The sequence below is a fragment of the Chelmon rostratus genome, chromosome 5, assembly GCF_017976325.1.
Source record: "Chelmon rostratus isolate fCheRos1 chromosome 5, fCheRos1.pri, whole genome shotgun sequence".
NCBI classification, from domain to species: domain Eukaryota; kingdom Metazoa; phylum Chordata; class Actinopteri; order Chaetodontiformes; family Chaetodontidae; genus Chelmon; species Chelmon rostratus.
The window spans coordinates 3,469,844-3,484,408 of record NC_055662.1 but is presented as its reverse complement, the minus strand read 5'-3'; the positions used below and the strand labels follow the sequence as shown (position 1 = coordinate 3,484,408).

Sequence of the window (14,565 nt, the reverse complement as noted above, 5' to 3'; positions counted from 1 at the left end):
TCGAACATTAAGTAGACAGATGCAAAAATGGATATCATGTCCTGCAAAGAATTCATTTATCTTACTTTTGCAACTTCACTGCATTAGAATGAGTTCTAAAGTATTGTGTGTGAACGATCAACAATAAAAACACAGAATGTACGCAGGACATTCAGTGCATGTGATGAGTTTGTGGCCATATTCTGTGATCTCACCTTGACTAAAGGAACTCATTATGGCGAAAAAAAAAAACCCTCCTGGGTTGTGACACTGAGGCAAAATCGATTTTTTAAAAATAAAATGAGAATTGATTTAAAATCGGCGGATCGATTTTTTCAAACCAGCACTACTATAGAGATCAAAATAGTTTTTTGTTCCAGGCTGTGAACATGTTTATTTCTGCTTTATAGTTGGACATTTTGATATGGAGGTCTATGGGGATTTTAGAGGCAGCCTCAAGTGGCTGACTCGAGTGGAGTTCAAAGGTCAAGGGGCCGTGAGAGCTCTGTGTCTGCGTGTTTCTGTTCATTTAATTGAAAATGTGCTTGGGAATATGCACCACTAAAGAAGGCAACAACTGGCTTGATGCCACCTTTAGGTGGGCCGCTGCTACCGGATCTTGACACCCAGTCTCAAAGAGGGTCACTGTGTCTACATTTAGTTTCAGGACCTTTATTATTTCAGTTGTGTGCTTACATTTAGCATATTCCTAAATTAATTTGTTTTCAATCAATTTATCTCACCAGAGACTAATTCAGCACAGAGAAACTGTGCACATTGCACAGACATTGGAGGGAACAGGAGGTTAATAAGGGCCAAACAGCTTATTTTTGCCCCGGGCCCACTGGCAAGTCAATGTGGCCATGTTCAGCAGGCAGATATCAATAGAACCCAAATAAATCTTTGGAGTGCGTCTAATATAATGATATGAGAAACATGACTTTGCTGCAAGTGAAATCCAGTCCTGACCATCACTGAGCCAGCAGGTTCACCTATTTGATGATCCAGCTGCAGCCACTTGGCATTATGACAGGTTGTGATAGTTTGTTCTGCTTTGAGGTAATGTATTGTATTAGTACGAGTGTTGGGCAGCAAGCTGTGCAAACAGAGCCGGCAGGATGTGCTGGGATTGATCTCAGGCTAAAGGTGGGGAAGTGGTGCCAACAGGTCTGGACCCCACAGAGCGGAACCAGTCAAATTTGCCATTATTTGAGTTTAAACTAAGCAAAGGTTCATGGAGTTTGTGACTTTGGGAATGTAACTTTATTGTTGTTCTGTTCGATGGTAAAGGGAGAATTTATTGGTGGAAATATGCAGTAATTGCAACAGTTTTTAACCCTTTATTGTTACATTCACCCTTCCCAGTGTTACAATCCTATTTGACGGATAGAAGTTTATTGGCAGGAAAATACCATCATCATGTATCATTTACTATCTGAACCAAAAGCTAAGTTAGTCTACTTTAGATCAGCCAAACACATCACTGATGGGGGATCAGTCAAATGTCTTAGGAATACTTCATTATCACCTTTACTGTACGTATTCAGGATTAAGATGATGATCACATTCAGATTTGACCATGCATTGAGAGGGTTGCAGGTCCCTCTCAATGCATGCATTGCTGGAGTTTAATCACAATCACAAACATGTGTCTGTTGCTGTGATCAAACCTGTGACCCTTTCACGATGGACATGTTTACCCAGCATGCCACCCTGCTCCTCATACGTGGACAGTGGACATTAGGCAAAACAAGCAGACACAGAACACATTCATTCTTATCACTGCGACGTCCTCCTTTGCATTACTGCAGATTCACTACAGCCTGTATGGTTGCCAGCATACAATGCAGAAAGCTTTCCAACATGAAGTGTTGTGACAACACTGCACATATGAGCATAATAGGCCTGATTAATAGCAAACAGGAAACACTGAATTTATTCCTACTCTTATGTGACATCAAATATAATACAGAAAAACATATTGTGTGGTGTTTTACCTATGACTACATAGAGTATGTAACCACAGGGGGGGCAGATGGCGCCATGGGTCCCGCCCCTACACCCTGCACTGCAGCCCTGCGCCACGCCGGAGATGAGCTCCTAACTCGATTCCCCATCTTCTTCAGGCGCTGGCCTCGCATCTTCCAGGATGTGACGGAGAACACGGCCTGCTCCGTGCTCATGAGTGTCCTGGACGAGCACTTCTTTCCTCCTGTCCCTGGGAGACGGCGCAGGGATCTGGCCTGGAGTGCAGTGCTGTCAGTGTATGTGCTGGCTGGTCAGATGGCACTGCATTGCAATGAGAGGGGCATGGTGGTGGTCCTGCCACAGAGTGTGTGGGGGCATACGTGGAGAGGGTCATCTGCCCTGAAATAAGAGACAAGGGAGGATGGGTAAGTGTTCACAGGTGAATATCTAGAGGAGACAAAACAAACTGACTCTCCTATTTGAAACATGTACAACCACAATACCTTTATACATGCTAGATTTTAAAGTAATTCATACTCCTGAAACCCTGCTCCATCATGCCAACAGTGGAAATCCAGTTCCTTTCAGGGACTCTGCAGTGATTTAATAGTGCATAAACATCATGGACATGTTACAGAGTAAAAAAAAAAGTTCAAATTGAAGCAGCAGAGGCCACGATATCCTGACTTTTAGTCCCTCGTGTGCATGTTTTGAATATGTATTCATTTGTATTAAAGCAAAACAATAAAGCTTATAATAATTGACATAGGTCCCTTCCAATGAGTTAAGCATGATGGCTGCTGTCATTTCAGTTTTTATTGCAGCTACTTCAATGATCAATATTCTCAAAATAATTTTCAATTATACAATGACCACCAGCTAAACAACCTTTGAGTTCTTAGAGGTACTTGCCAGTGTTACATGACTACTAATCTAAGCTGCACATCAACCTCCGCTTTGCAAACACCATGCCATTAAAATGCTGGCCTCTAGTGACTTTTAAGTTGTATTAAAACTGCACACTATTTTGACGAAATTCAAAACAAAACAAACAAAAAACCCTCCTTCAATTTCTGTAACAAACAACAACAACAAAAAAAACATAACAATTTACATTAAAAATAATTCAAATCAATTAAATTGCCATCAAATGTTGCTATTCTCTTCTAAATGATATATGAATGCTCTCTTCCTGCCTTTCATTGGCTCTTAATGATGTGCCCTTTGTACAAGACATCCTATTGTCAAATTATATTGTACTGAAATGTATAATTTCAAATGAAACTTTCATCTACTGATTTGTTTCTGACAGAGCGGTTTCGTGTCACGCTTTGGAGAGAAGCAGGGCTTGGAAGACCAGGTGAAGAAAGTGTGCTGTTGGACACTGCTGGCTCTTGCCATGAGCATCCTCACCTGCTTCTTGTGGAAAAGAATGGCTGCTTAGCCAACACTGCCACCTAGTGACCACAACTAGAAATTCAATGACTGATCAATCATATTGAACTGCTGGTTGAGGTATTACGCAGTGACTATTTTCTGTATAATGTGTCGGTGAATAACCCATACAAATCAGTATAATTCGTATCATATCTGATGTTCTGGTAATAACAGATGTTCCATCTTGTGCTATCCTGTGATGTAGTGTATTTCAGCCATTCCAATAGTCACACACTGGCAAGAATGAGGCAGTAGTGTTTGTGCTGTAGTATATAAACTTCTGGGATTATACAGTAATTTGCCGAGGTCCATGCCAGCCTGGATTACAGAGCAGACTGACATGAACATTTGTGGTTTGTTTCATGCTATACTTGACCCGTTATTTAACTCAGCCTGAAAATTATTAAAAACACTAGTTATCATCCAAAATTGTTTTACACCTCATAGCTAACTTAGTATGTATTCATATCCATGGAAACTGTTTCCATTTTTTTTTTCTTGCTCCACAGACCTTTTATCTTACAATGTAAAACTGTTTAAATTCACTAATTATATTTCCTATAGTGATCAAATGAGTAATTATATTATCCATGTCTTATAAACTAATATTAGAGTACACCTACCTAAAAAAAATCTATGATTTTTATTTTATTCAAAATGATTGACACTAGTGACATCTGTGGTGTTACGGGTCAAAACCGACCCGCATAGATTTATGATAGGATAAAGACAAAAACTCAATTCCTTTTCATAAAACTATATTTATTTAAATCAGATGCAAGTTGAAAATTAAACCATAAACTGAACATTGAAAAACAATATGGTGTCAGGCAGATGTGTGTAGTTGTGTATGAACCATAAACTAAACACTGAAAAACAATGTGTTTTGTCTGAACCATAAATTGGACTTAGAGAGAATGTATTTTGTGTGTTGTGTGTGTGCGTATGTGTGTGTTGTTTACATGCATCAATCACAGTATGTGAACTTTTATGAATATCAACAGACTGAACAGGAAAAATGGAAAGATTTAACGTTTCATTGACAGAACTTTGACAAAAAAAAAAAAAAAAATCAGTTTAGGCCAGCTCCTCCTCGCCCTCCTCCTCAAACTCTCCCTCCTCCTCTGCAGTGGCATCTTGGTACTGCTGGTACTCGGACACCAGGTCGTTCATGTTGCTCTCTGCCTCGGTGAACTCCATCTCATCCATACCCTCGCCGGTGTACCAGTGGAGGAAAGCTTTGCGCCTGAACATAGCTGTGAACTGCTCAGAGATGCGCTTGAACAGCTCCTGGATGGCTGTGCTGTTGCCGATGAAGGTGGCAGCCATTTTGAGGCCACGGGGAGGAATGTCGCAGACGGCGGTCTTGACGTTGTTGGGGATCCATTCAACGAAGTAGCTGCTGTTCTTATTCTGCACATTCAGCATCTGCTCGTCCACCTCCTTCATGGACATGCGGCCACGGAAGATGGCGGCCACCGTCAGGTAGCGGCCGTGACGTGGGTCGCAGGCAGCCATCATGTTCTTGGCATCGAACATCTGCTGGGTGAGCTCGGCCACAGTGAGGGATCTGTACTGCTGGCTGCCTCTGCTTGTGAGGGGAGCAAAGCCTGGCATGAAGAAGTGCAGACGGGGAAATGGCACCATGTTTACGGCCAGCTTCCGCAGGTCAGCGTTGAGCTGTCCAGGGAACCTGAGGCAGGTAGTGACACCGCTCATGGTGGCAGAGACCAAGTGGTTGAGGTCACCGTATGTTGGGGTTGTGAGTTTAAGGGTGCGGAAACAGATGTCGTACAGGGCCTCATTGTCGATGCAGAAGGTCTCATCTGTGTTTTCTACAAGCTGGTGGACCGATAGTGTGGCATTGTAGGGCTCAACAACTGTGTCGGATACTTTGGGGGAAGGCACCACGCTGAACGTGTTCATGATGCGGTCAGGGTACTCTTCACGGATCTTGCTGATCAGCAGGGTGCCCATACCAGAGCCTGTGCCACCACCTAGAGAGTGTGTGAGCTGAAAGCCCTGCAAGCAGTCACAGCTCTCTGCCTCCCTTCTCACCACATCCAGGACAGAGTCCACCAGCTCTGCACCCTCAGTGTAGTGACCCTTGGCCCAGTTGTTTCCAGCACCACTCTGACCTAGAAAACAAGAATCAAGATTAAGCTTTGCAGCACTAAGGGTGCATAACAAGTAGCAGTTGACAACTTCTGGACAAAGTTACAAAGAGAATATAAAATTTACCAAAAACAAAGTTGTCTGGCCTGAAAACCTGGCCGAAAGGTCCAGACCTCACAGAGTCCATGGTGCCTGGCTCCAGATCAACCAGCACTGCACGGGGGACATATTTACCACCTACGAGAAACAGATAAGATTTGAGTAAAAACAGAAGACTCAGCAGCTTATGGAAAAGAAAACAGCAGCTTTAGACTTACCTGAGGCTTCATTATAGTAGACATTGATCCTGTCCAGCTGCAGGTCACTGTCACCATGGTATGTACCAGTTGGGTCAATACCGTGCTCATCGCTGATCACCTCCCAAAACTGCAGGAAATTAGAAATATTAAAATATGCAAACTCATTTTACTGATTACTAAACAACATGCATCCAGTCATGGACAAAGCTGTAGTTAGGCATTTACCGTTTAATGTAAAAAGTGATTCATGAACATTTGAATCTCAATTTCCCGCCGTGGTGACTTCGGCGCACGCGGCCTGACCCCTATTGGCTGCGACTCATGGGTTATGAATTTTAACGGCTAAAACCTCCTACTCCAGGCAACAGCCGGGACTGTTCAGAAACCATTGCCAAGTAGGCCTCAATGAGAACCAGGAACAGTTACAAAACCGTGTATATTTACCTTGGAAAAAAAAAGTTGAAACATTTCGTTAACCGACACTTTCATATTGCTCCGTTAACATCACGTTACAGGCTTACTGTGGCTTTTTTTTGTCCTGATGGCAATGGCGTTTTTCATTTCCTTTTTTTTCGCATTGCAGTAGCGTTTGCCAGAGGAACAATGGTGATGTGAAGATATTTCGTTAACATAAATCTCGACCAACGTTAACTTCAAACTGATACCTAATCGTTTCAACATGTTTGATACTACTACAGACGGACTGCCTTATTTCATTAGATAAATCTTAACAAGACGAAATGTGATTAATCGTTTTTATTCAACTATACTTCGACGCATTACGGTCCAAAATATAACCCAAAAAGTAATTAAGTTTAGATCAAACGTTAAAGGGTTATTTTTCTTAAGGAGGACACACATTGATATTCCCAGGGTGTGGTTTCTGGGACGCATACGTTAACGTTACGGCCGCAAAGCACCGGCTCCAAGAGCAGAAAACGCGATGTTTCTGAATAAAGTGAATTGATTTAGTTCTGAAAAGAACAACATATAATTTTACTAACCTTGGCACCAATCTGGTTTCCACATTGACCGGCCTGAAGATGCACAATTTCCCTCATTTTCTTGTCTGAAAGTAGGATAGACCTTCTGAAAAATGACTTTACTGTTCTGTATGTGCGTGCACAACGGCTGAACTCAGTGCTTTATACTACAATTGGACCCGCCCTTTACTCCACAGATAGAATGTCTATTGGCTCATTCTGCCAAAATTGCTTTACAGACACACATTTAGACCAATCAAATATTCATATATTCTTATCCGCGATTGGTCGAATCCGTCTGCCAATCACAGTCATCTCAAACGTGTGACTAACATGTAATCTGCGCAGACGTTGTCCTACTTCCGCTAAGGAAGATGGCTGCCATCAGAGGCGCTCGGCAAGCTCGTCTGTCAAAAGTTTGTTAAAGATGCTCTTTATTCTATGGAACTCGTAAGTCATTTGTGATGACAGTGTGCTAACTGAACCTGGAACGGAAGAACTGGACTTTGCAACAAACTGGAGAACTCTTACAAGTTTCTTTTATTAAATTGCAAACGGTGGTCACGACGGCGTCTGCTTGAACACCACAGCACCATGGCTGACAAGAGGGAGCGAGAGAGAAAGACCAAGTACAGCACCGCTCAAACCAGCAGAGTCTCACCACATAGAGCTGCGGCATATTCATGCATTAAAAAATGAAAAGCTTGTGTCATAGTTGGGCAAAGTTAGGCTATAATTTGGCAAACAGTGCAGATGCAAATTAAATATCACTTAATCTTTGGAACCTACTTGTTATGGTATTTACTCCCTGATGACATCATAAGTCAGCTGGTGACATAGGCGGCCAAGTGCAGTTCTTTTACTGTGAGATGCACCACTTCTGTTTATTCTTTAAAAGGCTGGAGAGTTGTGTGTCTTTATCATGAGACTGCTCACAGAGAGACACTGCAGGCGGCAGAGCAGTGCAAACTGTGGCTACAACACACACCTTCTATTCAAGTAGGCCTCTATATAAACTGCAGGGATTTACAACCCAGGCAAATTGAACAAAGTGTCTGCTGCCTCTGTGGGACTAGTATCATAAAGGCTATCTCTGTCTCTGTGCTTCATGTGCAGGGTACCATGAATGCTCATCGGGCTACTTTAAGAATGTTACTGGACTTTTATTGAGTCTGTTATCTTTAATAGTGACGTATTCAAGATGTTTCACAGTTTTCAGAATGATACCGAAAGTAAAGAGATTTTGTGTTCAGACTAAAAGTAAACACGTGTGACTTGTGAAATCCTCTGTTTGCATGCATGGGCTTTTTATTCAGGGTGGTATTTATGACCGATTTTACATCATGATTAACTGTCACTTGAGAGTGAAATTTTCAGCTAAAATCTACACATTTAACATTGCAGGCTAGTTTGTCTGAAATGGGTTTTGTGAGTTTTTAAGACATCCGTGTTATTTTACGATATAGGCAGCATGGGAGGATATGTGGACACATATTGTATTCTCTCTCTTCTTTTTTTAACAAATTCTATTTCCGATAATATTCTGTGTTTGGATTTTAGTTACACGCTTTTCAAAGTGCAAGTTGTTGTATATTCCCATCCAGGACATTTATTTTGAACAACAGCTGTCAGAGTGTTCAGCTCCAGCGTTGCTTAATGTTGCACTGGGTCCATATTCACACTGTTTTCAACTAATGTGTGATTCATGTTTACTTCAGCCTGCAATCACATACACCAAATATCTTGTGCAATATTACTTTTTCATTCTCTTTAAGTACTCAACCAGTGCATTTATACTTTTTTTTCTATTGTGACACATATATATTTATTACTGTGTAATAGATTAAACACTGTCCTAAACTTGTCTGTACCCACCATGTGCAGTTTCAATCCATGTGCAATTTCTGTTGAAACTGTGAAATTCTCATTGAACTTTTGGCAGTATATTTTTCATAGCAATATTTTTTATAGTTTCTTTTGTGGCAATATATATTTTTCACTTTATTTCTTGTAGTTCTTGTATAAAATGTACACACACACACATATATATATAGTCAACTTTTATTTTGTGTTTTGTATTTTTCATTTCTGTTGTTATTCCTGCAGCTATTGCCTGCTGCCTGTAACACTCAAATTTCCCTGTCTGGGGATGAATAAAGTCTTATCTTATCTCATCTCATCTCATCTCATCTTATCCTTGTGTGTTTTCATGTATATCATGCAGGGATGTTGACAGCGTTTCATTTAACCAGGTCTCTGATTCTGACCGCCTGACTGCAGTCACTTACTTGATGCAGGAAGTCGTGAACCCACTCCTTGTTGTTTTGATATTTTAATGCAAGTGGTTGCCTGCTGGTGATTTCAGTATTCACTGTGTGCACCCTTGACTAAATGTAAGGGCTGTGATCCCAGGGCGTCCCAGTGTTGACAGGCATGCACGACTGCTCTGAGTTATGATGATGTTATGGAGACATGTTTATTGGGGGTGGTTTAGATTGAAACTGAGTTTGTTCCAAAGGCTAAAATAAAGCTTGCTTTGGTGTGTTTTGCTGACAGATTTCCCACACACGCCATTATTAATGATTGACTCTGGGCTGGACTACTTATTAATCTTTTTGTTGTTCATATGAAAGGCGACATATTCACAGGATTGTGCAAATGCTGTATAGGTGAAGGACCTCGTATGTGAGATAAAATAACTGTAAATGTTTTATTTTGGCTGACTGCTCCCACATTAAAATCAAATCGGTGCTCGTTCTGAGCTGTATTTACATATTTTTGGGTGTTTGTTTTAATAGGGATGGTTTCCTTAATTGTGAGAGAAAGGGTGAGATGGAAAGACTTACAAAAAGAGAGATAAAACACACACAAAAAAGTAAAAAAAAAGACTAAATCTGCCTTCAGAGCACCTGGATGGTGACAATGTAGTGACTGTAAAGGCTTTAAATAACCTGTTATCACCTTTCTCCTCCTGTTGATTTGTGTCTGTGTTGTAGCTGGATACAGAGGCAGCTGACATCCTCAATGAGCTGCAGGTGAAGCTCAACACCGTCCTCGACAACTTCAGCACCATATTTGCCAGGAGGTAACACAAACACACACATACACACACAGGTGCACACACATACAGTATTCCAACATGTATGAACAAGCCTCCACCAGCCATGCGGAAGTTTGTCTCTGTCTCCTCTCCCTCCAGTTTCCAGACTCGTATTAACGGCTGCATGCGTCAGATGGCTGAGATCCTCTACCAGATCAAAGGCCCACCCAACCACAACACCGCAGAGGCAGATGCTGACGCCATACTGAGGCCCCTCATGGAGTTCCTGGATGGGAAGTAAGTCATAGCATGGCACAGTGGCTCCTGTTGTAAGCTGCCGGCGGACGACTGTACCAGTGTGGCTCTAACGTTTTTTTTTAAATATATCTGAATGTATGAGGCTACGATAGTGTGATATCCAAGAGAAAGCACATCATAAAAAAATGTTATTTTTCTTTAATTAACAACATCTATTAAATAACATCTGACACACACATCAAACATTCAGAATACATACGGTACATGTACACAGATTTTACATCCCTCTAACATATTAAAATCTGGCATAAAAAGCCTATTTCATTGTGTTCAATGTACATACCCCTTATAATGTCATCATGTTCACTCTTTTGTACAGCACTTAGGAGACTAATTAAAAAGAAGAAGCGCATTATGGAAGGACTGGTGGAACACTGACTCAGCAGGTTTTAGATCACATTTTTGGTGTTTGTGTGTGATCCAGTCTCAGTATCTTTGCGGACATCTGTGAGAAGACGGTGCTGAAGAGGATCCTGAAGGATTTGTGGAGGATTGTCCTGAGCAGCCTGGAGAAGACCATCGTCCTGCCTCAGAGCAACGACAGCCTGGTCAGTACGACCCTCAGCATCACACCTACCTGCCTTACCTCAACCATGAGCCTGAGCTACACCTAATTCTAACCATAAAAGAGCACTACACCGATCTGAAGCTCCTGTAAAACTGTCGGACTCAATATGCACAGCTTTTTAAAAAAAGGGTTCAAATCAATGCAGCGGAACCAGCGATATCATCCTTATTATTTCACACATTCTTCTTCCTTGTCAAAAAGGGGCACCTACTTCACCCAGGATGCAACCCAGCCATGGACAGTTTGGTTGGAGAGTTGGGTGTGGTATGCTAGTAGTGGCTAATGTAGCCTCACGTTTCTGACCTCAGTCAGAGATGAGGAGTGGTTTCTTTTTTTCCCTGTAAACTCACTTGATGTGTAAAAGTGCTGGAGTTGCCCTTTAAACTTGAAAATTCTTAACCTTTGTTCAACCTTTTGGACAAGTGAGGGCCAGACAAAATGTCCCCTACTGCAAACTGTCAATCATAATGTCTGAAAACTCTCACAGAGAGGACACAAGCAAACACACAGTTATTAAAGGATGTGCGTTCTCTTCATTAAGCACAAATGACATACACTACACTTATTATTGCCAACCACTTTATTAAATCTTGTAATTTTTTTTTATATTGATTTCCTTTAATGTCTCCTTTAAAGTTATGAGTTTGTCATGTAGTAATGGAGAGTCAGGGACTGTTTTGACGTCAGCTGCCAGAACAGCCGAACAGCAACAGTTTGCAGCACATGAAGTGACTCAAACAATCATATTCACCGTCATCATCCATGTCTGCGTGTTGTTTGTCGTGTCTTTCAACAGCAAAGCTCATGAATTTAGTGGTGGCAGCAAACAAGTTTTTCCAAAATGCACCAAAGCAGCTTGTGACTTCCACAGTACAAAAACATAGTTTTGACAAAGTGAGCACAATGTTTACTGTCACAAATTATTAATCTCAACAAAATCTGCTGGTTGATTATAATAGCACACTGAATTGAATGGGTGGTATGGTAGAAAATCTGCAAATATATGTTGTGCACATTGTACTGGATTGTGGATATTGGATTGTTGCAGTGACTTGTCTCTCAGCTCCAATAAGATCAGCAGCTGTGCTCTGCTGCCATCTAGTGGTAGATGTTGTGCGTGGTGCATTTCTGTTTTGCAAAACGTACTGATCTTTATTTACATGAGTTTGTTCTAGTTTGATTTTCTTCTGTGAATATGTGAATCGTGTTGAAATGCTGCATTTTGTCTCCTGCGTAGAGAATTGTGACGTACGTATGTATGCATGTGTAAGCTTGACAATATGACATGAAGTCTCAGTATAATCCCTCTCTCTCTCCTCCTCTCTGCAGGGGGCCCAGCTCCTCACAGCAGCTAAAGGACTGTCTAATCTCAAGGTAACACGCAGGGCGAGGGGCAAAGCCTCTTGTATGTTTATGCCATCGTACAGTGGTATGAAAAAGTATCTGAACCTTTTGGAATTTCTCACATTTCTGCTTAAATGTGATCTGATCTTTGTCAAAATCACACAGATGAAAAAACAGTGTCTGCTTTAACTAAAACCATCCAAACATTTATAGGTTTTCATATTTTAATGAGGATAGCATGCAAAGAATGACAGAAGGGGGAGGAATAAGTAACTGAACCCTCTGCCTAAGGAGACTTAAAAAGCAATTGAAACCAATTTTTACCAAACAATTTAAGTCAGGTGTGTGCCCAATCACTGATGAGTGGCTTAAAGCTGCCCTGCCCACTATAAAACACACACCTGGTAAGAATTGTCTTGATGAGAAGCATTGTCTGATGTGCACCATGGCTCGCTCAAAAGGGCTGTCTGAAGACTTGCGATCAAGAATTGTTGATTTGTATAAAGCTGGGAAAGGATACAAAACCATCTCTAAAAGTCTGGATGTTCATCAATCGACAGTCAGAGAAGTTGTCTACAAATGGAGAGAGTTTGGCACTGTTGCTTCTCTCCCAAGGAGTGGCTGTCCACCAAAGATGACGCCAAGAGTTCAACGCAGAATACTCAGAGAGGTAAAAAAGAACCCTATGTGTCTGCTGAAGACTTACAGAAATCACTGGGACAGTCCAATATCTCTGTGCACACATCAACTATATGTAAAACAATGGCCAAGAATGGTGTTCATGGGAGGACTCCACAGAGGAAGCCACAGCTGTCTAAAAAAAACATTGTTGCTCGTTTAATGTTCGCAAAAAGGCACTTGGACACTCCACAGAAGTTTTGGCAAAATATTTTGTGGACTGATGAAACCAAAGTTGAATTGTTTGGGAGGAACACACAACGTCATGTGTGGAGGAAAAATGGAACAGCTCACCAACATCAACATCTCATCCCCACCGTGAAGCATGGTGGAGGGTGCATCATGGTTTGGGGCTGTTTTGCTGCCTCAGGGCCTGGACAACTTGCAATCATTAATGGAAAAATGAATTCAAAAGTTTATCAGGATGTTTTGCAGGAAAACCTGAGCTGTCTGTCAGACAGTGGAAGCTAAAAAGAGGATGGATGCTGCAACAAGACAATGATCCAAAACACAGAAGTAAATCAACTTCAGAACGGTTTCAGAAGAACAAAATACACGTTCTGGAGTGGCCAAGTCAAAGTCCAGACTTGAACCCCATTGAGATGCTGTGGCATGACCTCAAGACAGCGATTCATGCCAGACATCCCAGGAATCTGACTGAACTACAGCAGTTTTGTAAAGAAGAATGGGCCAAGATTAGTCCTGATCGATGTGCCAGACTGATCTGCAGCTACAGGAAGCGTCTGGTTGAAGTTATTGCTGCCAAAGGGGGGGGGGCACAAACTATTAAATGTGATGGTTCAGTTACTAATTCCTCCCCCTTCTGTCATTGTTTGCATGCTATCCTCATTAAAATATGAAAACCTATGAATGTTTGGGTGGTTTTAGTTAAAGCAGACACTGTTTTTTCATCTGTGTGATTTTGACAAAGATCAGATCACATTTGATGGTGATTTTATGCAGAAATGTGAGAAATTCCAAAAGGTTCAGATACTTTTTCATACCACTGTATCTTATTACTGGAAGAAATTATTGCAGCACAGCTAATAAGACATCTGTACACAGACTCATCAACAACAGACACTAAAGGCCTGTTCCCTGTCTGTCTGACATATGAGTATTTGCACATTTAACAGTGCTTTATTTTTATTTTATTATTATTTATATTACTATACGTCTGACATTATAATGCCCTTATTGTTTTATTCTATTATGTTATTTTATTCTACTGCTCCAATGTCAAGTAGCCAAAACCAAAGACTTTTACACTTTTACATTTTCCTGGTGACATCAAAGTTGTTCAGCATCTGTATTAGTGGCTGTTAGAAGAACTGCAACTTAAAACATTCGTACATCGGCCTCAATAGTCGCTGGTGGCTGCCTGTTAATGCATCATGCAGGAGGTTGCATAAAGCCGGCAGTTTAAAGACTGGGTAAAATTTCAAGGTAGAAAGTAAATCCAGGACGTGTTCCTCTCCCTCATCAGTGACTGTTGAGCTGAACCACAAACTGCTGTTCTGGAGCTGCTCACAGAGTAGAAGTCTCTGAAATGTGTTTCTTCAGTCAATTAAAGAAGGAGGCTGTTGATGAAGTTCACAGTCAGTGTAGATGTATCGATGAGAGATCATTGGTGTGTTAAATTTATTCATATTATTATGGAATTATGATCAAGATGGATTTATGAGCACAAACAAGTGACACAGAATATCAAGGCTTGGATTTCCTCTGATTCTGCTTCTGCTTTGTTTTTATGTATCTATTTTGAGCGTTGCTCTTACGGGGAAAGTTTGTCTAATGTCAGTCTGTGATCTCTGGTTGCTGCAGGGAGGTGGTGAG

General features: G+C 41.3%; 2 protein-coding genes across 2 annotated transcripts in view; one reads left to right on the top strand and one right to left on the bottom strand.

Annotated features, from left to right (window-relative positions):
• Positions 1-4,461: 4,461 nt before the first annotated feature.
• LOC121606885 (tubulin beta-1 chain-like) lies at positions 4,462-6,886 on the bottom strand. The gene is made up of 4 exons (XM_041937482.1): positions 6,803-6,886; positions 5,817-5,925; positions 5,626-5,736; positions 4,462-5,522 (listed from the first exon to the last, which is right to left on the bottom strand). Exons 1-4 carry the CDS (start codon positions 6,857-6,859, stop codon positions 4,462-4,464), a joined length of 1,338 nt encoding a protein of 445 aa, XP_041793416.1. The 5' UTR covers positions 6,860-6,886.
• A 2,695-nt stretch (positions 6,887-9,581) lies between these two features.
• The window catches only part of LOC121606178 (protein unc-13 homolog B-like), a 7,535-nt gene continuing 2,551 nt past the window's right edge, over positions 9,582-14,565 (top strand). The window contains exons 1-5 of the mRNA XM_041936364.1: positions 9,582-9,608; positions 9,778-9,866; positions 9,981-10,118; positions 10,564-10,687; positions 12,037-12,081. Of these exons, the coding sequence (XP_041792298.1) occupies positions 9,582-9,608; positions 9,778-9,866; positions 9,981-10,118; positions 10,564-10,687; positions 12,037-12,081 (423 nt within the window). The remainder of the gene's footprint in view (positions 9,609-9,777; positions 9,867-9,980; positions 10,119-10,563; positions 10,688-12,036; positions 12,082-14,565) is intronic.